General features: G+C 38.5%; 1 protein-coding gene across 7 annotated transcripts in view; it reads left to right on the top strand.

The window, feature by feature from the left end:
• Nucleotides 1–26,945, top strand: part of ARB2A (ARB2 cotranscriptional regulator A) — a 304,397-nt gene that overhangs the window by 5,882 nt on the left and 271,570 nt on the right. For 5 of the 7 annotated variants that reach the window (XM_071580200.1, XM_071580196.1, XM_071580197.1 and 2 more), the window contains 3 exons: nucleotides 15,035–15,103; nucleotides 18,244–18,345; nucleotides 21,018–21,118. In XM_071580200.1, coding sequence (XP_071436301.1) covers nucleotides 15,046–15,103; nucleotides 18,244–18,345; nucleotides 21,018–21,118 — 261 coding nt within the window. In that variant the 5' untranslated portion in view covers nucleotides 15,035–15,045. Of the gene's footprint in view, nucleotides 1–14,979; nucleotides 15,104–18,243; nucleotides 18,346–21,017; nucleotides 21,119–26,945 lie in introns of all 7 variants that reach the window. The other 2 variants (XM_071580198.1, XM_071580199.1) reach the window with 1 other exon arrangement.

Here is a 26,945-nt window from a genome sequence, read left to right as displayed (position 1 = left end):
GGACATGTCATTACTCTTGTAGAACATGTGTATTACAAAGCCATCTCAAGAAGTAAGATATTAAGTGGACTAGATTTCAATAAAAACAGGCAACACAGTCAAAAAGAGAAGTGTTTTCAAAGGAGAAATACAGTAGCAAGAAGTTTCAGTAGGGAAAGAGCCATTATGTAGAGGCTTTATTACAATTTAACGAATGAGGGATAAATAGGTGTGTGCATGCACCCAGTCTGTATTGGTCTTGAGTAATGGTCCTTGTACTGAAAGAGTGTGTTCCCTCTGATGCATACGATTCAATCTTGTGAAATAAAATCTGAATGAAAAGAGAGTTGTGTATCTGTATGTTGATAATTCTCATGTTGCAGGAATGTATTAACAGCTGCCAACCTCCAAGACAAAGAGAAAGATCTCAGCAGGCACAGGCATCAAAATCAACAAAGCTACTGTAAATGCAAACTTATGCTTCATACATGCTAATCAATAAATCAGATTTTTTTTGAAGTTTCTTGAGACTTCATTTTAAATGTTTGTATTTTGGAATAGCAAAGTTTGAAATTTGGAAACATAAATTGTTTCCTACCACAATGATCACTTCCTGAATCCTTCTTTTGCTTTTTCTATATTTCTTTCTTTGCCATGTTGATGAATCAGGCTAAAGTTTTCAGGCAGCAGCTGCATCCCTGTTCTGTCCCCTCAGTTGTACCAGGTAATGAACCAGATATGAGAACTGATAAGTTAAAAGTATACAGTTAAAAAAAAGGGGTGAGGAGGGGGAAGAAAGGAAGGGAGGGAGGAAGAAAGTGCATGCGGAAGGGCAGGAAAGAAGGAAGGGCAGGAAGGAAGAAAAGGAAGGAAAGAAGGGCAGGAAGGAAGGGAGGGAGGAAGGAAGGAAAAGGAAAAGGAAAGAAATGTTAGCTCAAATCAGGTCCTTGTTTTGGTTTAATTTAGGTATGATTACCTGAACTGGTTCACAGTGCATCACTACAGACAGTTCTGTTAGCTGAAGGGATAGCATGGGTAGGGGATGGGACTGCTAAAGTTGTTTTGCAAAGATATGTTTGGGAATATGTGCTTTGATTGTAAGACCTGGGGGCAGGAATAGTCTTTGTTCTGTATTTGTTCTGTATGAAAGAGTGGGGTACTTGTTATCTGTCTGGATGAAGTTGAATAAGCTTTCGCTTGGCTTGGATTTAACATTTCTCAGTATAAGAAATGGTCCTCAATTTTTAGAAACTTTGAGCATGTTCTGATAAATGGCAACGTGAAAGCTCCAGGTTATTTCACTTGGTGTTTTGTCCACTGTGATAATGAAACCTTTATTTCCAAAAAGAAGCAGTAGATGCGTAACCACCTTGCTGTGTGAGACTTCCTATCTGTAGCAAACCCCAGCTAGTGTCCTGACTTGTACTTTCTTTATTAAGACATGATTTTCTGTTGTCAGTGACTCAGAAACAGACAGTGACATTTTTGGCACACGGTACCATTTGTTCTCCATTGTTTCTCCATTGTTGCTTTTTCTAAATAGGTTATATTGCTTGAATTCTAGCATTACCTTCATGTGAATCATCCCACCAACTTCACTAATATCACATAGGTTGAATGTACTGCAGGAGAGCTTTAAGTTCTTCAATGTTTTCCCAGAATAATTCTTGTGGCAATTAAAGGGTTTTTAAATTGTTCTTTTCATTCTTTATTCTGTTAGTTACATTTTCCTTATCTTTTTGGTGAGTGTTTACGTAGTCATAAAAATTAGGACAACTTCCTAAGGAATAACTGAGAGGACTACACCAAAATAACCAGAAGCTTAAATTTTTGCCTGTATGAGGTAGTTGGTTGAAGGAGGAGGGGAGGAATGGAAATATGCTGAGATAAAACTATTACCTGATTTGTTTCCGACAGACTCTGAATTTTTCAAAGCTAGTAGCACATTCCTTTTTGAGAAGCTCCTATTGCTGACTACCAAGGAGTATCCAGAGGAAACAATTTTTTAAGAACATAGTTCAGAAAATTTCAGAGAATCGTGATCTTTAGTTTGCTACTAACAGGAATACAAGAAAGGTGAACATGCATGGGCATGTAAAGCTATCTAGCTTTCAGAAAAGAAGCATGATATAGATACTGTAGTATTTTTTCTTTGTTCTACATTGCATTTATCTGCTGTTAAATAGCAGTATAGTATATGTTTTACTTTGTAAGAAATTACGGTAGATCTATCCCCAAAATACCTACTGGGGGTGTTCAAACATAGTAGTGGGGCCCAGAGAAATTTGGGAATCACCACTGTTGAACATTTTCAAAATTTGACAAGTAAGATGTTCTTAGACACTGAAACTGAAATTGATACCTGACTTAAAAGTAGACTTTACCAACTATCTTGTTTCTTATCCAAAACACAGAAACATCATAGGACTGTGTATAAGGGAAAATACAGATCCATGTGTATTTTTGGAGGTCCACTGAAAGGCGTTACCAAAACAAGCTGCGTAGGCACTTGTGCAGGCAGTCTTACTTTTGATATTTTCTGTTACCTGTGGGCTGAGTGTTGTTTTAGTATTGTGTCTTTGGGTAAGAAAGGCATGCATATGAAGTGTATGCTATCATGTATGAAAACATTAAAAATTATTCATCTGCAGAGTGCTTTTAACCAGCCTGAATGTGTTTTAGTATGCTTAAAATTTTGAGTGATGTCAATAGAATGAGTAATATCACGTGCTGTCAGCTTTCACAGATTTCTCATGGCTGTGGCCCCGATGGTTTTGACAGTTTCGTGATGATAAATTTTGGCTGTTTCATGCAAATTGAACCAGAAGGGAATTCCTAAGAACATAAAATTGAAACCCCTGAGATCACAAACTCTTAATTCTTGCTCTACTGCACATGGTTCATCATGATTCCTCACATCTTTTGTTATAAGCTGTTCATTGCTATTGTGGGAGGTAACTAATATGTAAATACACACACACACTTTGTGCGTTTTCCTTGGTTATGCACTTTTGATTTTTCTTCTCTTTACAGAATGGTGGGGTGGTTCCAGGGACCTCTGGAAATAGTCCAACCCCAGTCCTCAGTATTACCTAGAGCAGATCACTTTGTGGCAATGTTCAGTAAGTTTTGGGTATCTCCAAGTACAGAGACTCTTTATCGTCTCTGGGACCTCTTCCAGTGTTTGACACCCTTAGAAGTTTCCCCTTCTGTTCAGATCTCCAGTTTGTGCCCATTGTATGGTGCCTTCTCACTGGACAGAAATGAGAAGACTGAATCAGTGGGTTTTTTTCCCCTTAGGCATGTAGTAGATAGTGCTGAGATTCCAACCACTGCACCCTAAGTCTTCTCCGCGCTGAATAGTCCCAGCTCTCTCAGCCTCTGCTCAGATGTCAGATGCTCCAGGGCCTTAGATGTCTTTGCAACTCTTTACAGGTCTTGCTAAAGTATGTATGTGTCTGGGCAATACTGGGGAGTCTGTAACTGCTGCAGTATTTCAGATGTGTTTCACCAGTGCAGAGAAGACGATCATGTCCTCCAACCTGCAGGCAATACCTTTCCTTAAGCAGCCCAGGATGTAGTTGAAAGGATCTTCTTCACTAATTTGTTTCTTTAGGTCTCATTTTAAACATTTTAGCAACATGACATATGTAGTCTGGAAAAAGAACTTTTTTCTAAATTCTGGATTTTTCCGGTTCCAAACTATATTAGCTTGAAATAATATTAATTTCATTTAGTGACATTTCAGAGACAGTAACAGAAAAGGTGTTTTTATTGGAATGGAGATATTTGCTTCACCTGATTCTTACAAGACTGATGAGAATTTTGAGGCTGAGTTAGTTATCACTTTAATTTGGTTGTTGTTTTCTGTTTAGTTCATACCCTATGCTCATAGTGGTTAAACACCCAGCTGGTTAAAACACATTTTACCAGAAATTTAAAAGTAGTATTTCTCTGCTACAGTGGGCTTGGTTTTAAAGCACTTGTATCCTAATTTCGAGTAACTTTCCATGGTCAGTTCATGCTGCTTAAGGTTTTGGGTTCTTTTAGTTTTGATTCTCTCCAAGGACAGTGTTCTATCTCCTGTCATTTTCCTATTCTTTTTTTTTTTTTGGATCTTTGTCAGATTTTTTTTGTGTCACCTTCAAAATTTGTACAATCTGCTAAACTTTTGCATCAGGTAAGCATCTATTTTTTCTTGCATTGCTGATCTTTTACTAACAAAGTTTGGAATTTTTGTTGCTGGTTGTTTCAATTTTTAAAAAATTACTTTCCATCTGCTTTTTCCCTTCATTTGTGGAGTAGAATTTAGTAACAAAACATGGTGAGTCTGAAAGTTTTGGTTTATCTAAGTATTTTTCTGTTCCTTTTTGCTCTCTTTCCGGCACAAGGAATTTAGAACAAAAGGTTTTTACTTCTTCATACTATGTCACATCTTTAAGCTGCTATAGCTGAGATGTTTCTTCTGCTTTCATCTGGGAGTAAGTTAAAACGTAAAGGACATTATTATGCAAATGCTTGCAACATTTTTTTGCTTGCTGTAACTGTTCTTGGTAGTTGATTTAGTGCTTTTCTTTGCAGATTCATTTTGTCCTATGTGTATACTGCTAATGTGACCATGTGAGGCTCGGTAAAACATTCATTTAATTGCAAAGGCAAAGAGTTCTTGTTTACACAATAATACTTTCAAAGTGCTGCTATTTCTGTGTGTATTTTGTTGAAAATTGTCAGTTGTGTGAGGAATTGTACTGCCTATAAGGTGAGTTATGCTCAAGTGGGGCTGGTGCTTGTTTCTGTTTTTCTCATGCAGTATGCTGTATAATGTATCCCTGCTTTTCTTGTTTATATTTTTGTCTTGGGAAGCAATATGATGAGCTGCTGTAGAGGTTGACATAAAGTAAGAATTTTAACATAGACAGCCCCTAGCACACATGTATTGTTTACATGACTTTTTATGACTAGATGTTAGCAATTTGATCATAAGGTGACATGGAGGTAAAATAATTCAATGGATGGTGTACCTTTTTCCTGTAATTACAGCTCATTTATCTATAAGCTCTGTTGCAGCTGTTACTTTTTTTAGCTACCACTCTATTCATAAAGTCAGTAAGTTGTTTTTAACAGCAACAGTCTTTCCAAAACGGCACGTACTAACAGTGTGAAAGATGTATGAAGAGTCCACTGGTTCCTGTGACTTAATGGTTAATCCTTATTTCTAAGAGTGATTAGCGCAAAGAATGATAAAATTGACCTTAAGGGAAGTCCTTTGTTACTCATTTTAAGTAATATTTGGAATGATAAGCAAATTCTAGCAAATGAGAAAAGTGCTGAGGATGTGTCAGTACAAAGGCGTGATTCAAATGACAATACCAAGTGGTCTAGCTGACTGTCACAAAATAAGAGGATCCTAATTCTGTGAATAAAATTAAATGATTGAATAATTTGATGGAGTTTGCTTCATTACAGTTATTGCTTTGGTATATAAAAGATATAAAATTTTATAAAGGCAATACTTTAAAATAAGTCTAATTCAGACCTCATGAGTGTTTAGTATCAGTAAAATAGCCATGTCATGAGGCATGTAATACCTTTCTGAAAATGTTTTAGGTAACAGTTTTTAGGAATTATACTCTTCAATAAATATGTCTTAGGAGCAATCTTGAGCAGTAGTGTCAAATCATTACTAGTTACACTTTGTTTAAACTCAACATTAATAAAATGATAAATAATAAAGAATTTATTTGATGTTGTCCAGTTATTTGGCATGTTAGATCTATAGTTTAAATTGTAAAAGCAGATCAGTTTTCAGTATTGAAACAAGAAATCAGGGAAAAAATGGGAAACTTCCTGAGAAGTTGGTACTCCAGCAGTGTCTGTCCTGTGGAATTTGACTTGCATAATGCTATCAGTGGGGATTTTGAAAATCAAATGAAACAGAGAAACTGGAAGAATTTAACTTTGGGTTAGAATCAAAATTTCCTAGAAAGAGACTCTGTTAAGCTTGTTTACCAGAAGAAAGAGACAGTACTTTACTGTGGTATCTGCATAAAGGAAAAATAGGGACAAAACTTAACAGACAAAGGTGTAGTAATAATTAGAAACTAGTGACTGAAGCCTGAAGCCAAAGTAATAAAGCTGGACATAAAGTACAAAGGACAGTGACTAGCCTTCCAGGCTATCACGGTAACTAGTGGACTCTTTATCACTTGATAATTTGAATTTTGCTGTGGATGCCTTTCTGTAAGAAGTGCTATGGTTAAGAAGTGCTATATTTAGTGGTCTTAGAGGTTGGTAACTGAAGGAAATAAAAGGCCTCTGTTTAAGTGGACATCATTCTGAGTTTGTGAGCCTGTGTGCCCTGAAACGGTGAACCTTCCAAGGAAAAATCAGGAATTTATAGTGAGGGTTATTTGTTGTTAAACTAGGTTGCATCTCCAGCCTCCTCCTCCTGCTCCTCTTGTTTTTTCTGGACCTTTGAGTTTAGTGTTACTTGGCTGATCTCTGTTAAATCACACATTCTGCACCTACAAAAATTTAAGACAGTTTTCCTCCTTAGGGTTTCCCTCAAACTGGTCGGACAGAGTGCTAGGACAGAGTGTTCAGGATGAGGCTAAACCAACCCCATAGATACATCTGTTCAACCTCATTGAAGTAGTTCATGAAACAGGTAGAAATTAATTTTTTCAAGGACTTTTCTTAATAGCATGGCACATAAAAGCTCTGAGTCCATAGGGCAAAAGACTTGAGAATAAAAACAGAACAGTTCCTCCACAGAGTTTTTTCTTCTGAAGTTCAAATCACAGGTGCAAATTAAACTACCAGATTCGTTGTTGTAATTATCATCTGTATTTATGCACAGTGGTAATCTGTCATGTAGGGTGGAAGACTAGGCCAGGAAGAAGTGCCTAAGGCTTAACAGATACGTGTGAAGTTTGGTACTGGCAATGGCATCATTCCCAAACAGCAGCGCAGACTGGGCTGTGGCTGACTGGCATGTAGTTCTGCTAAAAAGAAGCTGGCAATGCTGTTGAATGGCAAGCTGAACAGTGCCAGCACTGTGCCCTTGTGGCAGTGAAAGTGAACTGAGTCCTTTCTTGTATTGGTAAGAGAATATGCAAGATCCTGTGTCTGGTTTGTCCCCTGATTTCAAGAGAGCTATTGAAAAATTGGAGGTACTGCAGGTGGCCGCTAGGATGATTTGTATGTTAGAAGGATGATTGTCATGTTAGAGAATTCAATATTTGGAGAAAGGTTCAGGGAAGTTTGTATTGGAATCATAGAATGGTTTAGGTTGGAAAAGACCTCTTAAGATAATAAAGTTCAAGTGTTATCCCAGCACTACCAAGTCTACCACTAAACCATTTTCCTAAGTGCCACTTCCACACATCCTTTAAATACCTCCAGGGATGGAGGTTCCAACACTGCCTCGAGCAACCTATTCCAATAAGCATTTCAACCTTTTCAGTGAGGAAATTTTTCTAATATCCAATGTAAACCTCCCTTTCTGTAACCTGAGGCTCTTTTCTCATGTTTGGGAGAAAAGACCAACCCCCCACCTTGCTATAGAAAGCTAGAAAATCCCCCCTCAAAGCCTTCTTTTCTTTAGGCTAGACACCCTCAGCTCCCCCAGGGGATTCTCAAGACTTATGCTCCAGACCCTTCACCAACTTCGTTGCCTTTCTTTGGACATGCTCATGCATCTCAAAGGAGAGAAGGCTTGGAGAGATTTCATCAATTATCCAATACCTAGAAGGTAGTTGTGAAGAACTTGTATTCTGTTCAGAGGGATGTGTAGTGAGAGAAGTTTCATTTTGGTATTAGTAAAAGGAACTAAACATTGGAGTAAGTTCCTCAGGAAAGCATGGTGGAATCTCCCTCACTGAAAATATTGATGGCTCATCTTTGCAGCACCTTAGCTTTCCTGATATAAGGCCCTCTTAAAAAGTAATGAAATAAAGTCCAGGGCAAGGTTGGAGACCCAATAGTTTCCAGAGATCTTTTCCAGCCTAGACTGCTCTGTGATTCTGTGGTTAGAACTGCTTTGTACTCATGACTCTGGGCAGAGGTAGCAAGGTTGTAAATTAGACAGTTGCAAAACTGTGTGAAGAAAGTGTGATTACAATTACTGGCAGGCACTTGAATTATTTTTGTATAAATACTGGATTTTCAGTTTTTAAAGCTGAACCAGTAAGGAAAATGAAATTTACTTGCATTGCTTTTTATCTTTGTCCTTTTTATTGTTTTGTAAGAGAAAATAAAATATCTACTTATGTGAAGAAAAAAATGCAAGTGTGATGCAGTCAGAATTTTAATACCAAGTTTATTTAAATATTGAGCTCAAATAAAGAGTATATGTACTGCTTTATGATGATGCAGCAGAAGCAGATCTGTGAACTGTGTGTGTCTCTCAAGGCTATTTGCTTTTCTAGTCAGATAGTTGAACTGAAGCAGTGCTTAGTTCAGCTGGCCAGATAGCAGGTTCTGCCTCTCAGGCAGAGGGTAAAGACACCTGAGATACTAAGTTAGTAAAGCTGGGAGAAATTATAAAAGTTGAGGAAGCAGGTGTTCTACAGCAAGGAAAGCTGTGGGCAGAGCTATAAGGTGGATTTTTTGAGGCAGACATTGCTGCAAAGAAGAGATATGTATACTATGGGAATTAGGAATACTTTAGACTGATTCTGAAATAGGTATCCAGATCATGTACCGATGTCCTCAGTAGCCCCGAGTGCTCTTCTCAGAGGATCCCTCTGTTTTGTATATTTTTGTGCGTCAGATCTCAGAAGCTCAGCAGGGTCAGCCCCGGTTAGTTCTTGGATCGAAGACCTCCTGGGAATACCAAGTGCTGTAGGTTCTAGTCCTGAGGACTTCACTGTCACTGTCGAAGCTCGCTCGGTCGTGGCAGATGAACCTCAGGAGTTAAAGGGTGGGGCCGGTTCTGCGCACACTGCGCCTTAACTGAAAAATCCACTGCACAGGCTGGAAGGGCACACCCAAATCTTCATTCGTGAAGCCAAGCCATACATATACATATAGACATACACAGTTATCCGCATTAGAGGTGGAGTAGTCAAGTGCATGGTGATACTTCCTCGCATGTTCACATTCTAAAAGGCGTTGGAGGAAACAGTTGTGGTGCAGAAAGCTAAGTGCACCTCTACTTTTCTTTCATCTCTTTTTGTGCACCTACTCAGCATGGATTCTGAAGTAGAATCAGAAATACCTTGCTGTGCATAAGGACCTCCGCTATAGACCTGGGTTCACTGCATTTTCAGCTGATTCATATGTGTTCATTTCAGGAGTCTTCAGTTAATGGCAGACAGTCCTTCTGAAAGTTGCAGTGTTACTGAAGAGCGAAGCGGGGAGCAACAGTATTTTTAAAGTACTAGGCCTATGGTTTTTTAGCAGCTTTACATGGTAGCCTAAGCAGAAACCATTTCCCTAGAGTTTTCCAGTCTCCATCTCTCTCCGTCTCTCTCCATCCCTCTCTGTCTCTCTTCTTTTGTGGCTCTCTGTGAAGTTACTTCCGTGTGTCTCCTAAGAGAAGACTCTTTTAATAGTCTTCGAGTTTTTCTGTGTTCAGAGGCATTTTTCTCTCCCATCTGACTCACAGGGTTGCTTAACAGAAGACAACATTAAAAAATGAGTAAAAATTCTACCTTTGTCCTGTAACTGCTTAAGATGTACAGAGATGATACTATTGAGAGTCAGTCTTCACTCCCATCTTTCAAGACAAAATCCTGTTAAAACCAACAGTCTAACACAGCCATCTTCATCTCATCCAAAACAAGGGGGTTTTTATAAACTATCACAGGGAAATTTCAGTTAGTTTATAAAATAGTATTATACTAAGTCCTTGTGACTTATCCTTGTAATGTACACTGACAGGAAAATCTGATTCTGTAATTAAAGAGCTATTCACACAACTGTTTTCCAAATAACTCCATTGCTTCAGCTTTTCTTTCTGTCCTCATCAGCTCAGGTATGACACCATGTGCTAATGGAAAGTAAGTTGTCCACGGAATATTGCATTATTACATGTTGCATGGGCTTTTCCTGAGGCTTCAATTGCAGGGTGTTAGTTCTCTATAAACATTAATTCCTTGAATTTTCCATAGTATCTTCTGTTTATGAAGGATTCTCTTTGATCTTTTAGAGGTGAAGGCAACTTGAAATGAATGTCCTACTCTTCATTGTACATTCATCTTGGGTGCTGAGATTGGGAAAGCTAGGGAAAGTTCTTCAGAGTTCTTAAAGCAGGAATCCAGTGGTCCATAGCTCTGAACATTGAAGGAAATCAGTTGGGCTGAATGCCCAGAAAATGAGAAATGCACAAAACCAGGTTATCTGAAAGCATTTTATTTTTTAGGAGTTGGGTAATAGTCACCTGGAAATTCCTTAACGCAATTCTCTGGACAGCATTCTCCTGCCTTCATTGCAAGATCACTTTTTATGTCCCCAGAGTTGATGGCCTAATTCATTAAATAACTACCCATCTACATCAACAGAAGTAGTGTTATCTGTGCACCTAATGATTGGTATTCTGCATATTTAAGAAAGTATTTTATTATGTGTTGTTGTGGATTAGCCAAATTAGGCAGCAAAGTCCTTCCCCCAGCCACTCATCTCACTCTCCACACAGTGGGATTGGGGAGTGAACTAGAGGGTAAAAATGGGAAAACTTGTGGGTTGAGATAAAGGCAGTTTTATAAGAACAGGAAAAGCTGTGCGCACAAGCAAAGAAAAATAAGGAATTGCAGATAAGCAGCCATCTCCATGAAAGCACACCTTGGGAAGACAAACACCATCAATTTGCATGTCCCCTGTTTCTTCTTCTCCAGCTTTTTATTGATCAGCGTGATGTTATGGTTCAACTGTCCTGGCTGTGTCCCCTCCCACTTCTTTGTGTGCACCCAGCCTGCTGACTGGAAGGGCAGTATGTGAGACAGAAAAGGTCTTGATGCTGTTCAGCCGTCTTATCAATGCTGTTTTCAGCAAAAATCTAAACCCTAGTCCCATACAGCCTACTATGAAAAAACTAACTCTATCCCACAGAGGACAACTCTTCAAAGCATTTGCTACTGCAGGAAAATTCTGGATGACCATTTTGAACCTTTTGTTTTGTTGATACACCATCATATTTTAAACTTCACACAGGTTGTGTTGAGGTTGTGCTGCCTCTTTTTCTGTTATTGAAACGTTTTATTTGCTCATGTTTACATGCGTAGGTTTTATGAAGGTAATTTCCAGCATTTTAAGGAAGTTAAACTGAAACAGTTAAAATTTCACTGTGTGGAATTGCCTTGACTCTGCCTTGTGCAAATAACTATGTTGCTGACATACATTGCTAATGCCTATAGCTCCTAGTTCTCTGCTATTTGGGGTAAATAACACTGGAAGGTAGTTGCTGTGCAAATCAACCTTTAGTGTGTCAACTGCAGCTATGTATTTTGTCAGCTAGTTGCACCACTATGTGGTAGAACAGGATTTGGGAACTTTGGAACTGTTGCCAGTTTCTGTGTATTCTAAGTGGCTACAGATCATGCTCTTCCAACATTTGTACCCTCCTGTGCATCTTCCCCCTGCCTTTTGCAGCTGTGTGGAGCATGGTCTAGGCAGCTAGGTAAATTTTCTGGATAGATAAATTTTCTGATAAGTGTTAGTAGGTCTATATTAAATGTGTGAGGAAAGCCATTTTAACTTTAGCAGATCTGTGCAGGCTTTAAGGGTAATGTCACTGCTAAGATGATCTTCTGATCCTAAAATTCTGATCTCTGCAATATGGAGGTGCTGTAGGTACTCATTAACAACAGAATTGAGCACAAGAAACTGTCTCTGAACCTTCTTATACGAGTGGTAAACATTTTAGCTGAACCTTTTCAAAAGGATTTTGCCTGGAAATTGGCTTTCAGAGCTGAAGTTGGGCAAACCTATAAGCACTTGAAAATATGCCCTTTTAAGTGAGAGGAAAATCTTAATTGACACACTTGTTACTGATGTCATCTGTAGTGTCCTAAAAGCAGGAAAAGATAAAATCTAATTAGACAGAAAATACTGCTAAGATTAAATTATGGTGGTTTTTTCGTCTATTGAGCCCATATGGAGAAGGGACTGTCATCCAGCCATCTCTTTGAAGAAAACTTGGGTCTTAGTCATCAGGCACATTGCACAAATCTAACCCATAATTGATCCTAACTTGCTTGGGTTGTCAGTTTACAAAAAGTAATTCTCTACTTCAGCTGTGTTCTAATAGAGCAGGGCAATACAAAGAGGCATTCTGATAACACCTCTTCAGATTGCATCCAGATAAGCTTGAAGAATTTGTTTAAAAATACTTGTGTGTTTTCTTTTTATGTTGCCCTTGTAGTGTTGCCAGCATTACACTTATTTATGGCTTTTATTTGGAATATTTTTAATACCAACTTAATTTCAGGGATTTATAGCAAAACAGGGATTTATAGCAAAATACTATGTTTTTCATCATGTCTGTCTGCATTTGTGCAATGAAGAATAATTGAAGTGTGCGTGTGTGACATATGCATGGTATATGATATGGTGCCTCCTTTGATTTGAAAAATAGGACTATTACATCATCAAAAGCTCTGTGGTCCAAACTTCTAGTAGCACGTTACAGGCAGGAACATTAAATATGTGTTTATATTGGCTTATGTTTGCAAAGATCTGTTGATGGGAAGAGGGGCTTTTTTTTTTAAATGAATTCAGTGACCATTTTATTGTGAATCCACCAGTTCTGTTGTTGCACAAATAGGGGTATAATGAAGTCTATCATGTGAAACCATGAAACCAGAATATTTCTGCTGTCAAATAATTTTAAGCATTGCTGGGGGTGGAGTTATAGAGGCACAGAATATGTCTAAGATATTTTGTGACAGAATACTTAAGTTTGCATGTGTAAGAAAGATACATACAAATTCATATACATAAATATATTGATTAAGTGTTTCTTCCAGTGAACTGGTAATATGTGTTTGGTGAAGTATGCTTGCTGTATGTAGCTAATGCAAAAAAAATCACTGAAAGATGTTTTTAAATTAATTATCTAAGTAGCTGTACAGAATAGCACACTAAAAGTCAGTATTTATTACAAGAAACTTGATGATGGCATTTGGGAATCATGAATTTTCAAATACTGTGTAGAGAGAACACCCGATTTCTATGACTAGAATAATTTGAACCTGGGCTATTAACAAAACTGTCAGTGTAATTTTCTAGCACTTCTAGTAGTTTTAACTGAAATTAGTCCCTTTTCTTTATGACTTCCGAGAATAACAGGGCTTTGTGCTGAAAATGAACAAACAAGAATGGACAATACGTTTTACTTGGTAGTCTTCTCTCAGTGGACCGTTCAGAAGCATCTGACAGAAGTGTTTAATACTATCCATTTGTGTGAATCAGCATTCAAGTCATTTTAATATTTATGACATCATATACTAGAAAATACACAAGAAAATCTCTGGTTTTGCAGTTATTTTTGAGCCTGCCATTGTTGTGAGTGCTAATGTGATTAAAGTGTTAGCACAAAGATGCACATTTTATCTGAAATGTGTTGAATTGTGTCATAATTTGCAAAGTATACAATCTAAAGAGAGCTTTCCTCATGGAGTTTTGTCTTTAAAAGGCTTTAATAGTGTACTGCTATTTCCCATCAGCTTAGTCTGAACAGCCTTCTACAAATGAATGCGTCAAAGTCTGCCATAGTTTGAACTTGTGAAATGGATTATTGGACTTTCTAGGCCCCTAAGTTAAAAAAATAAACCACAACAAACCCTCAAAGACCCTCTCCTTAGTTAATATCACCCTCTTAAATTGCTGCATTATTCCTTAATCTACAAGAAAATATTTAATGTAGTAGGTTTTCTCTAAAGATGGTAGAAAAATAGTCTTTATTATGCTTTTTTTTTTTCCTGCTGTCTTTACAGTATATTGCTGTTACTTTAAAGAAACCATTTTGGTGTTCCTTCTTAGAGGTGTAAGTATTAGGGAACCAGTAGCAGAGTTGGTGAATCCTATTACTCTTTGGCAAATTTATACAGAGACGGTGTTTATGCAAGCTCATCTATGATAAAGTATATGGGGAAGAAGTATAAAACAAATAGGTAATGACTGACAGATAAAACAACCAAAAAAAGATTAAGGGAATAAGAATTCAGTGCACAGAAATCTTTCTATTTAGAAGAAGCAGTGATTGTGATGTGGTAGTTCACTTCCTTGGTGTCAAATTCAAGATGAAAGAGACTATGGATTTGAGTGTCTGGGCTACCCTCTTGTACAATAGGTGAAGTTTAGAATTAGATTTTTTATGTACATTCTCATCTTGAATACACTGAGGTTTGTTCTTTATGCATTTCAATCTTGATTTTCAATACTTGTATTGTAGAAATCACAGTGGTTTAAAACTTCGTGCTTCATGTAGTTTTATTAAACGAAATTGTATAGTACAGTAAGAACAACAAAGTGGAATTAATTGATGAAGAAAATCCGTAAAGATTGTGGAAGTTCTGTTGAGTATATTTTGATTTTCTTGTATCCTCTACTTTGGACTTAAAACACTCCCCTTCCTCACAGCATTCTTTAACATCCAGCTTCTAGCCTGAGGTGTCAGGTGTGCCCTTGGGCAATTGCTGCAATGATCCATTATTAACAGTTCAGCAGAAATTACAAAGAGGGTGTAGAATACACAGTTTTGGTTATACCCACATAGCGATGAACTGGTCCTGGCCCATGTAACTAGGACACTGATGTAAATTAGAGTCACACAGAAAGAAGTGTTGGTTAGGTAGAAGTCCATTTAGGGTTAGGGAGAGGTTATTGTTCATTCTTGGGAACTTGAATTTTTGACCAAACTTGGGGTTTATAATATGCAGACAAATTATGCTTTCAGAGCAAATTCTGGGTATTTTTGTGGTGTAAACATTAGCAGATGAGATCTTTTAAAAGAGAAGTCAGTAAATTTGTTAATTTCCGACTCTTGTTCTCTTTCAGATTGTCCTTTGAAGATAAATCTGCATTTACCTCAGTATTTTAAATCTGTTGACAGATTGGGTAGTGATGGCTCAGCTCCAGCAAGGAGGTCCGGATGAAAAAGAGAAGACCACTGCATTAAAGGGTATGAATATTTTTGCCTTTTTTACTTATATTAACATTTCACAAACAATTAGTAAGGAAAAGAAAATAGTTTGATGTAGGTATGGGTTAGAGCTTGGAAATTACAATGGTAGAAGAGACTATTAGTCCCTCTATGCTAATGCTTATTGTCTAGTGGTATGTCCCTTACCAGCATTTTCGTAAGATGATACAAAATGTAATTATCTGCAGTAAGGAGTTAAAAGAATACAATATCCATTAATTTTTTAAATTTTCATAATTGTCCTGTGGGAAGGTTGGCTGGTGTTTTTGTGTTCTTAGTTTTTGGGAATTTGTATGATGCTTTTGTTTTATAGTTACACAATCATATTACAGCTTTTAAAAGTCTCTAGACTAGAATGTTAAGAGGGGAAAAACTTTTCAGGACATTTATTTATGGTTATAAAACCATACTGGTTTTATAACCTTCCCTTTGTATTATATGTTATAAAAATAAGTGGACTGAAGTGATTGAGTGGAAAAAACATGACAGAAATACATACATAGATAGTGATTTTCGATTTTGGAAGTATCATGGAGTTGGTTAGACCTACAAGTAAGCTAATCAAACATTGGATTTAAAATACTTGCATCACACATTTGGACTCTAAATTGTCTTTCAAAGGAGATAAAAGAATATAGTTTGCAACTCCAGTGTACGTCCTGGATTTCTACCAAAACATTTTTAGAAAGCTATATTCTATGTGATGATAGATAATGTTTCTTCAGTTGCTGTATTTCTGTGAAATGTTTGGTGAAAACCTATGTAGTGCTTTTATGAAACCTTGTACTAATTCTATCAAATTAGTGTATTGTGAGTAGGTTATAGTTCATGGTTGAAAAAGTAAAACTTCCATTTTATACATGGCATTATTTAGATCTTCATGAAGGATTAGTGTAATTGATGTGATTAAGTGATCTCCCGTTGTTCTGTAGAAGGTCTCCAGAAAATCTCTCAATTTTCAGCTCTGTTGAACTGTCTCAAATTGAGTTGTAAACTCCAAGATCTGAAGTGACAGTGGTGGATCATATATTGAAAGAATCTCATAGTTCTAAGAACACTTTAGCTAACTGAAAAGTTTCACAGGAAGGAAGTGACTGTGTCAGTGGTTGCAGCACAAACCAAGGGCAGTCTTCCACAGTGACTCTGATGGAAGCTGTGGATCATGACAAGCTGTGCATAGTGCATATAAGCTTTCATATACTACTCTTCCTGCTGCTCAGGAGACAGATATTTTATTATCTAGTAAATTACTTTTATTATAAGTGAGTGTAAACACATTTCCAAATAAGTCACAGTAAGAAGATATGAAAACTCCAATGAAACTAAATTCTAGAGGTGTGATGTGATGGATTCTTCACCAAGGAGAGAAAGACTATTTGCTACCTTGATGTTGTGAAAGTACAGAGGAAGAAGGGGCATGCTTTTTACATCCTATTGTGAAAAACTTCTTTGACAAAGTTCTTTTCTTTCTCTTGTCATTTGGTTGAGACCCAAAGCAGCTCCTACAGAACTTTCAAAGGATAATGCACAAGAACATGCATGTGAATGCTTAGGTGAATTGAATTTCATGGGATTTCCTGTTAAACAAGATGTGGTGGTTGAGAAAGGCAGATTTAGAAGTCATCCAGTCAATATCCGATGGTATATAGCCATTTAGATACCACAGAGATGCTCAGCTACTATAATATCTTTTGGAGAAATGTTGAATTCCAACAGCCATACAAGATGACTTTTGGTCCTCCAGCTGGAGTGACTGTCAAGTTGAAGTGGAAGAGGTATAAAAGAGAAGGTCAAGGAACTCTCAAAAATGTTGAAGATACTTTTCAGTACTTTTCAAACATTTTAAACAGTATAAATTTCAAAGGGCTAAATGTGTCAATACCGAGTTCAGGTAATGTGGGTAACCTATTGGCAAGAAGAGTAAATAAAAATAATGGTGCAAAACCTATAAAAATAATTGTTTTAAGTATTGAAAGGGTGAAAACATAGTTAATGCCAAACCAAGCTTAAAGAAAATGAGTCTTTTCAAATTGTTTTCTTTGAGGTACAACTTTGGATGGTAAAGATAAGAAATCAATATACTTAGAATATTTAATGCATTTCCTGGGTAATACATGGTATATTGATTTATGAAACAGTAATAGTTCAAAGCCAGTGTAGCGGTCTTGAACAGAATGTGTGGTCTTCAAATTCGTCAATGAGGAAGTAGGAAAATACATTTTGGTGGAGTTGTGCTGAATTGTTTCATAATGGTTTTTTGAGTAATAATCAGAAAATATGTCAGAAGGATAGCACCGGGTTGCATGGGTGATAAGCAATGACGAGAGGTGATTGTTCATTATTATCTGTGCATGCAGTAGTTGCTTGGTAGTTACATGTAAGCAAAAGATGTCCCATAGGCTGGCTTTTGGTTAAATCTTGGGTAGAGAATGTAGATTATGCTTACTGTAATGTACTTGCATTAGTGCCTGCAGGCTGTACTAGGTTATACAGTCCCGATCAGAAAAGGATGTTTGTGTCATGCTTTGCTATAATGTGAATAAGAGCTTACCGTGAGAGCTATTAAAGGAGGGTGGTTGAGATAAGGATTCAGATCTAACAGTCTACTTGAATATCAAAGGAAGGGCTAAGAACTGATATGCCAGTGAGATGATGTGCATCAGATAATCTGAACTCCTCAAGAAGGCAAGCAAGACTGTATCAATGATTTGATATTGAAGCTAGATAAGTTTATTTTAAAACATAAATTATGTATGATTTTATGATTGTATGATTTATGAATTTGTGTATGATGCATACCAGAGATTTCTAACGTTGAGGTAACGAGTCATTGAAACAAATCACTGTATCTTTGGTGACTTTTCTGTCTCTAAACATTTTTTATCAACATTAGAAATATACAGGCAGGTAAATAAATAAATAAGGATGTATACTGCCAGTGAGGTCCCACTTTTGAATCTGGAACAGCATTTCCCATGAAAATGTCCTATGTTTAATAATATTGGAATATTCTTCTGCCTTTAAAATCTACAAATCTGAACAAACATGCTTTGTCAGTGTTAATAGTGAAATAAGAAAGACATAGCATGCATTTTGTAATTTTCCCCCCTTTTTTTTAGATTTATTATCTAGAATAGACTTGGATGAACTGATGAAAAAAGATGAGCCACCACTTGAATTTCCTGATACTCTGGAAGGATTTGAGTACATTTTCAATGAAAGTAAGTCATATGTGCTTTGTAAAGACTGTGCTTAGAATAATGTTGAGAGGTTATCGGAACTTGAATTACACCTTCTAAGTCTCCATTAGAATTTCACACTTTTCTGTTAAGAATAAAATTTTAAACTTTTGTGGTGATAGACTTTTAAATCTAGCTAAGTACTATTTTTTATTTAATAAAATTATTGCAAAAGTCCCTTATTTTATATAATGTTGTAAATTTGTATGGTGCCTACTTTATGACTTAGAGAAGTCTTTATACAAAAATGCTCAAAGACATTTCTGTAGCATCAGTATTTAGAAAACTTTAGATAAAGAATGTAGATTATTCTTACTGTAATGTACTTGCATTAGTGCCTGCAGGCTGTGCTAGGTTATACAATCCTGATCAGAAAAGAATGTGAAAATTAAAATTAAAGAATGATCACTCATTTAAGAAATATTTTATTTACTGATTCATTTTTATGGATACAGAAAAAGATATTTAGACAGTAAGTTATCCTGGCTATTTCTTTAATACCAATAGTAAAATGCCTATTTATATTGATGGAAGGATGAGAAATGTGATAGACTGTCTTTTCTGGTGTGGGTCATGATTTTGCCTTGCAGTGCAGTGTGTCATGACTATAAGTACTTCCAGCTAGCTCGATCTGTGTGTTAAAGGAGTTAATAGTATTTTTAATTTCCAGTGCATGCATTTTAAAATCCAGGTGAGCAATAAACCTCTGAACTAAAATAATACCAGACTCCAGGAAATGGCTCTTTGAAGACTGTTTGAAACCTGTAGGACAAATGGGAATGTTTACAATTCTACTTCTTTGCAGTGCCTGTTCTGTGAACAGAGGAACTTTAGTTTCTAAATCTGCCTGTCTTATATCTTCCATGAAAAAAAAAAGGCACTCTCCTTTCAGTGATAGTCATTTATGCAACACTAAGCTTTTTAATACCCTGATGGCTTTCACAGGAAGGTACTTAGAAGACTAAAAGTGTCATGAAAGTGATGCTCTTTCTTTGATGGAAGGGGTTCAGCTCCGTCACTTTTCAGCTCCTTATTTTTAGATCTGCACAGTGTCTACTGTCTTACTTACTTACTTCAGAATTAATGGTTCATATGTGGCTGATAAAAAGGGATGAAATTTGAATTTTGGGGAATGAATTATGATACTGAATATTCCATCACTAACCTCACAGCCTGAGTGATTTCCATACAACAGAGTAAAACCTATTACATATGGTACAGGTCAGCAAAGCAAAAGGGTCTCCATTTTGTCTTTGAACAAGTAATTCAAGTATTCAGTCATGTACTCTTATGTCATAAACATGCTTCTTTTTGTGATGGAAAAATACAAAAGATTTTTACTGGATTATTTAAATCTGAAGAAGACCAAGGTTCCAGGAAGCCAAAGAAAAAATATACCAGATACTTGTTCCACTTAACTTGTGGAGAGGGGCAATTCGTGTACTATTGAATGGTATCTTTGAAGAGTAACTGGCTAAGAAGAAAGCTGAAAGTAAAGTTGTGATAAAAATGTGGAAAGGATATTTGGACCTGACACAGGGCTAGGAAGCTATGGAGTAATATTTCCTTGGTGTCTAGTACATGGGATAAGGCAGATCTGGGAAAAAAGTTAGATCAGGAGATAAGGATAACTATTATAGATATCGGATCTTAAATATTTTATTTAAAACATCAAGAATCAAAGTGAAAATGTTCTGAAAATATGTGAATGAAGCAATTTTTTTTCTGTTCAAGAGGAAACATTGCTGAGAAACCTTAGTTTCATCATAGAGATTTCAATGTTCAAAGCAGTTTACATGTACCTATCCCTGTTTTTAACGTTTGTCTGATTTACTGCAATTATATGATGCTCTGAGATCATAACCCATGTTTTGACTGCTAAGCTGAAACATTACTGGTAAGATACCAGTTTTCCTCAGTTTGTTGCCTACTGATTGCCATTTATTATTGTTGTTTTGTCACAGTCCATGTCTTCATCAGTGGTTGGGTAAGCTATTAACTTGTATTGTAAACAGGGCCAGTTACAGGAAGTTCCATTGGAATGTAAGAATAGCATGGGGTTTTGCTCTGATCAAGCACTTGGCTTCATTCTGCTGTTGCAATCTTCATGCACCCTGAACCTAGGAACTCTTACTTGATTTCATTGTGCTAGAAGTTAAGATATTTACCCTGTGGACATGGGTTTTTTTCAGATTACTTTAGAAGTTGTTAAGCTTGAAAATAAACATTTCCTTTACTTTCAGCTTCCAGGCCATTTTGTACTGACATTTCTTCATAGTATAGTTGGTTTTGAGATAGTGGATTTGTAGCTACAATTCAGTCACCTAATTAGTACTGAAGATCAGATATTAAATGCTAATGTTTACATTTCAATGTTAATCCATAGCAGTTGAGACAAATATTTCTGCATGTAATTTTGCTGCTGTCATAATTTCTATTTAGCTTTATCTAGCAATATGTACCATACAAAGGGAATGCATTTTGGTGTTCGGCTACAATTGTTTTTCTTCAAAAATCCCATAACCAAAATTGAGGAGAAATTCGTAATAGCCCGATTTTTAGATGTAGACTTCTTTTAAAATTTTCAGCTATGAAATGTGTTCTAGTTTTACTGAAGAAATATACTAAATGTAATGATTTTGTTTCTTTTACAGAAGGTCAGTTGAGACACATAAAAACTGGGGAGCCATTTGTGTTTAATTATCGTGAAGATTTGCATAGATGGAACCAAAAGCGCTATGAAGCTCTAGGAGAGGTATGTAATTTGTGTTTGTATGTGTGTATATATCTATGTCTATATCATCTATATCTATGTCAATATCTGTATCTGTTATTGGTGTACTATGGGCTTTGGTTTTTTTCCAGGTAGAAGTGATACTTTTATATATGTTAATAAAGATTTAGTGAGGTTTCTGTCATTTAACAGATGGTATTTCAGGATTTTTTGAATATTAATGCTCTAATTTCCATTGTTTGTTATATAGCTTAAGGTGTGATTTAGACTGTCAGACTTTAGTATATCTTCAAAATAGAATATCATCTAGATTACATAAATCAGAATATTATACATTGCAGTATTTTCTTTAACTTTGGTCCCCTCAGAGTAAACATATCGAGTACAAAATAGTGGCATTTTACTTTCTAGGTGAAGATAAATCCTTCAGTTAGTTCTCATGTTGTTAGGAGATACCAGAAGCCATTGGGTAGATTAAGAAGTTATCTAATAATTAGTTGATTAAATACTTGTTTCTGTATTAGATATTTAGATGCTACTAGTATTTCCTAGGCTTTTTGGAGGTGTAAAAGCCACTGACCATAGTTCCTTTTCTATGCCAAATGTACTTCAATTTCAGTGTCAAGCTTTTTGTATTGCTTTTGAAGTCAGAGCACTGACTTGTTAAGAAAGGCAGCTAATCTCAGTGAATGCAAAGCTATGTGCTAAGGTCTTCCTTGCACTGACACAACCCCCTCACCTTACAGAAAGAACAGTCTCAGCATGCTGACCTTAAGGTAATAATGCTGCTCGTGTCAGAGTGACTTTCAGCGAAAGAAGGTCCAGAGTTCTGTTTAGAGACTAGGACCTTTTTCTTAGAGACTCCGTAGTGTTGCCCAGTGATTTCTGCTGGAATCATCATGTTGTGTCATTCAAGAACTGCTTTTGCCTCACACTTGTCTACTTTCATTAGTGCTATTGTTTTAGTAAGGATTAAAAACACTTATTTACCATTTACTCTTTCTGTTACAGTAATTCAGACTACTTAAAGATATACTTGATTATGCATGTTTAACCATTTCATCTTTTAGACTTTCTTGTCATAGTTTACCCCTGTGGGCAGTTCAGGCACTCACAGCTGCTGGCTTACTCCCCACTGTGAAATTAGGGAATCAAAAGGGTAAAAGTGAAAAAAAATCACAGTCCAATCACAGTTTAAGAGGTAAAGCAAAAGCTTGTGCTCACAAGCTGTACATACAAGCAAAATAAGAAATCAATTCACTTCTTTCTATCAATAGTCAAGTCCAGGAAAGCAAGACTTCTTCTTGTATAATGGTGTCTTGGGAAGACAAAAACCTTATTCACAGAGTCCTAGAATCGTTTGGTTTGGAAGGAACCTTGAAGATCACCTAGTTTCAACCCCACTGCCATGGGCAGGGACACCTTCTACTATACCAGGTTACTCAAAGCCCTGTCCAGTATGACTGTGAAGACTTCCAGGGATGGAGCATCCCCAGGTTCTCTGGGCAAACTGTTCCAGTGCTTCACCACCCTCACAGTCAAGAATTTCTCTCATCTCATCTAAACCTACTCCCTTTTGGTTTAAAGCTATTACTCCTTACACTGTTGCTCCCTGTCCTTGTCAAAAGTCCCTCTCCAGCTCTCTTGTAGCCCTTTACTCTGGAAAATGCTCTGATGTTTCCCCAGAGCCTTTTCTTCTCCAGCCTGAACAACTCCAGCTCTCAGCCTGTCTTCACAGGAGAGGTGATCCAGCCTTCTGGTGATCTGGTGGTCTATTCTTGCTTTCTCAGCCCCTCTGTTTCATTTGTATGTCAACCTGGGCTCTCTGCTGGCTATGCTGGAGCTGCCCACCTGTTCAGAACAGCTTGTCCTGCTAGAACTTTGTTACAGGTGTTGAGGAAGCTTGCTTTTTACCTGCTCATTCCTCCAAGAGCCGTGACATGAATCCCATTGATTTTGTGTTGTAGTTTGGGATTATTATTTAAATTCTCTCCCATGCCACTAACTGCCCATGCCAGCAGTTAACAAAAGAAGTAGGTAACTGCTGATCTCTTGGATGGGGGCAGGTTTGTCTCTTTTGGTTTTGGGGACATCATTCCATTCTTAGCTCGGCACTCGGGAGCGGTGGCTGCTGAGGAGGGAAGCTGCTCTGCTGGTTACGGCTAGGGCTTCTGACTGAGACACTGTTTTCCTCCTCACCGCCACTGTTTCTCCTGGTTCCTGCGTCTGGGATCCCAGCCTCTGTTCCGGCCTCACCACCGCCTGCACTGTCACGGCCTGCCCGCCCCAGCTGGGGCAGTGACCCGGGAGAGAGAGGTGTGCAGCTGCTTTTGCAGGACACGTGGTGGTTCCCCACTTTCAGCTTTCTTTTTTCTTCATCTGGGACAAGAGACACAGAGTTCATCTGGGAGCTCACCACTTGTCTGTCTCGCTGAAGAGGGACTGGGAACTACTGGGAACTCACTCCGCAGCCAGCCGGACTGTGACATTTGACACTGCTTAAGTATAACTTTCCTCCTGGAGGAAAACCTGCTGGGTTTTGTTGGTTTTTTTTCTCTTGTGGTGTTGGGGAAGCAGTTTGCACTAGTCTGTTTATATATAGCAGTTAAGAACAGTTATCCTTCTTGTATTAAATTCCTTTTTTTTCCTTAAATTTGATAAAGAGTGGTGTGATTATTGTGGAGAAGGCCCCCTCCCCTGCTTGTGGGTAAACATTTTGGTTTCTTTCCCCTCAAACCGAGACATATTTTTGGCGCCCAACGTTTGAGGCTTGTAAACAAAGAAGGATAACTGTTCTTGTGGCACCATGCGGGTATTGAGTTTAGGGTTCATCAGGACCATCCTCTATAATATATTGGCTTTTTGTTGGTACAAATTTATGCCAAAAGGAGCGGCAGGTTTAAGTCTTACCAACAAATCAATGAGTAGAACTCAAATAGCTGCAATTAATTTTGAGCTCTTACTCTGGATTTATGGTGTTATGAATTCAATGCCTCTGGGTGTCATTTGGGTGGTGCTGTCAAGGCTGTTTTCCTGCCGTAACCTAAGCTGCTACCTCTGGGGATTTAGTAAGAATAGTACTGACCCTTGGGAAGGAACAAAGGGGAATCTTTTCTCCCAACCCTTCGTCCATTCCCCCTTCAAGTCTGCTACAACGGCCTTTGAGATGGTTAAATTCTCCCTGGATGCCAGAGATATCTTGCACTTTATGGTTTCTCTGCAAGGTTATATTCCTGCAGCTTACAGTATGTTTGAAGGTAGGGCCAGGGTTTTTCGAGAACACATTCAGAAGCCTAGCACAGTGAAGGGGGAAAGGAAGAGAATAAAACCCCTGATGTCACAGTGAATGGGGAAAAGCAAGAGAATAAAACCCCTGATATCACAGTGAAGGGGAAAAAGGAAGAGAATAAAACCCCTGACGTTACAGTGAAGAGGGAGAAGGAAGAGGGTAAAACCCCTGATGTTACAGTGACGCAGGATGGGGCTAAAAAAGGGGAAGAGGGTAAAACCTCTGATGTTACAGTGACGCAGGATGAGACTAAACCAGGTGGACAGTCCAAGGCTACGGAAGTAGCCCCTATCCAGAAAAGGAAATATAAGACCAAACCAGCCCGTCCAGCGGATGATGAGGGGGCTGCTGCACCTTCACAGCAAGCAGACCCAGAGCCTGAGATCATCACTGAGTCATTGTCATTTGATAACCTCCGTGGTTTGCGGAAAGACATTGCTCGACACCCGGGTGAGCCCATCCTGACTTGATTGATCTGAGTTTGGGACCTTATGGGTGAAACCTTACAACTGGATGGTGCTGAAGCCAGGTTTTTGGGGGCTCTGGCCCAGGATGTGGCTATTGAACAGGTGTTTGTGAGGGAATCAAAGCCCCTTTCATTCTGGGCATGACTTCTAATGAGTGTAAGAGGGAAGTTTGTTTATAGAGAAATCCTGCAGGAACATCACATTAAGAAGACTTGGAAGACGATGGAAGAAGGAATTTTACGTCTGAGGGAGATGGCAATGATGGAAGTGCTTTTTGGAAGGGGTGGGCAAACCAATAATGACCTTGACAAGGTCAGATGCACACCACATATGTGGTGAAACCTCTCACACTCGGGGCCAGCTGAATACACCGATTTCTTGGCATCCATGTATAGGGAAGAGAATCAAGAAACAGTGGGCGCTGTAGCAAATAAGCTGCAGATATATGGAGGCATGACCCACATCCCAATGCAGGCCCGTATTTCTGCTGTAGAGACATTGGTTGCAGAGGTAAAGAATGAGCAGAGGAAACTTAGAGAGGAGATTAGAGCGGAGATTAGAGACAGTCTCCAAGTGGCACCAGTGTGAATGAGAACCTCTGAAATCAGAGCCAGATGCCCCCCAACCAGAGGAAGTGAACAGACCTCACGAACTGAGATGTGGTACCTCTTGGCCAAAAATGGAGAAGACATGGGATAGTGGGATGGGAAACCCACCCGTGCACTTGCAGCTCGAGTACAAGAACTGAAGGAGAATGGAAGAAGGTCAGTGAGAGTAAGTGCAGTCCCAGTTTCCCATGGGCAAGAATCTGACCTACAGGAGGGCACCTCCCAGGTGTACTAATCGAGAAAATGTTCTGACCGCTACGACCAGGATCAGTGTTAGGGGGGCCCTACCTCTAGCCAGGTAGAGGCATGGAACAACCATGTCTATTGGATTATGTGAATTCAATGGCCTGGCACATCAGACCCACAAAGGTAGAAGGCTTTGGTTGATACCGGCGCTCAATGCACATCAATGCCATCAGGACATGTGGGCTCAGAAACTATTTCTATTTCTGGGGTGACAGGCGGATCTCAAGAGTTGACTGTGCTAGAAGCTGAAGTGAGCTTGACAGGGAGAGATTGGCAGAAACACCCCATTGTGACTGGTCCAGCCGCCCCATGTATCCTGGTCATTGACTACCTCAGGAATGGATATTTTAAGGACCCAAAGGGACATAGATGGGCTTTTGGAATAGCCACTGTACAGACAGAAGGGATTGAACAATTGAACTCATTGCCAGGTCTCTCAGAAAGTCCTTCTCCTGTCAGACTGTTGAAAGTTGAAGAACAGCAGGTGCCAGTTGCCACCACAACAGTGCACCGTCGGCAATACCGAACTAACCGCAATGCTGTGATTCCCATCCATAAGATGATCCGTGTACGGGAGAGCCAAGGGGTGGTCAGCAAAACCCACTCACACTTCAACAGCCCCATCTGGCCTGTGCGTAAGTCTGATGGAGAATGGAGTTTGACTGTGGACTATCGTGTCTTGAATAAAGTTACCCCACCGCTGAATGCCGCTGTGCCGGACATGCTGGAGCTCCAGTATGAGCTGGAGTCCAAGGCAGCAAAGTGGTATGCCACTATAGACATTGCTAATGCATTCTTCTCCATTCCTCTGGCACCAGAGTGCAGGCCACAGTTTGCTTTTACGTGGAGGAGCGTGCAGTACACCTGGAACCGATTGCCCCAGGGGTGGAAACACAGTCCCACCATCTGTCATGGACTGATCCAGACTGCACTGGAGAAGGGTGAGGCTCCAGAACACCTGCAATACATTGATGACATCATTGTGTGCGGGGACACAGCAGAAGAGGTTTTTCAGAAAGGAAAGAAAATGATCCAGATCCTTTTCAGAGCTGGCTTTGCCATCAAACGGAGTAAGGTTAAGGGACCAGCCCAAGAGATCAAGTTCCTGGGAGTGAAGTGGCAGGATGGACGCTGTCAAATTCCAACAGAAGTCATCAATAAGATCACAGCAATGTCTCCACCTACCAGCAAAAAGGAAACACAAGCCTTTCTGGGTGCCATAGGGTTCTGGAGGATGC

The sequence above is a fragment of the Pithys albifrons genome, chromosome Z (genome assembly GCF_047495875.1).
Source record: "Pithys albifrons albifrons isolate INPA30051 chromosome Z, PitAlb_v1, whole genome shotgun sequence".
In the NCBI taxonomy this organism is placed as follows: Eukaryota; Metazoa; Chordata; class Aves; order Passeriformes; family Thamnophilidae; genus Pithys; species Pithys albifrons.
The sequence above is the reverse complement of the archived record's forward strand: the minus strand, read 5'-3'. Positions and strand labels throughout refer to the sequence as shown.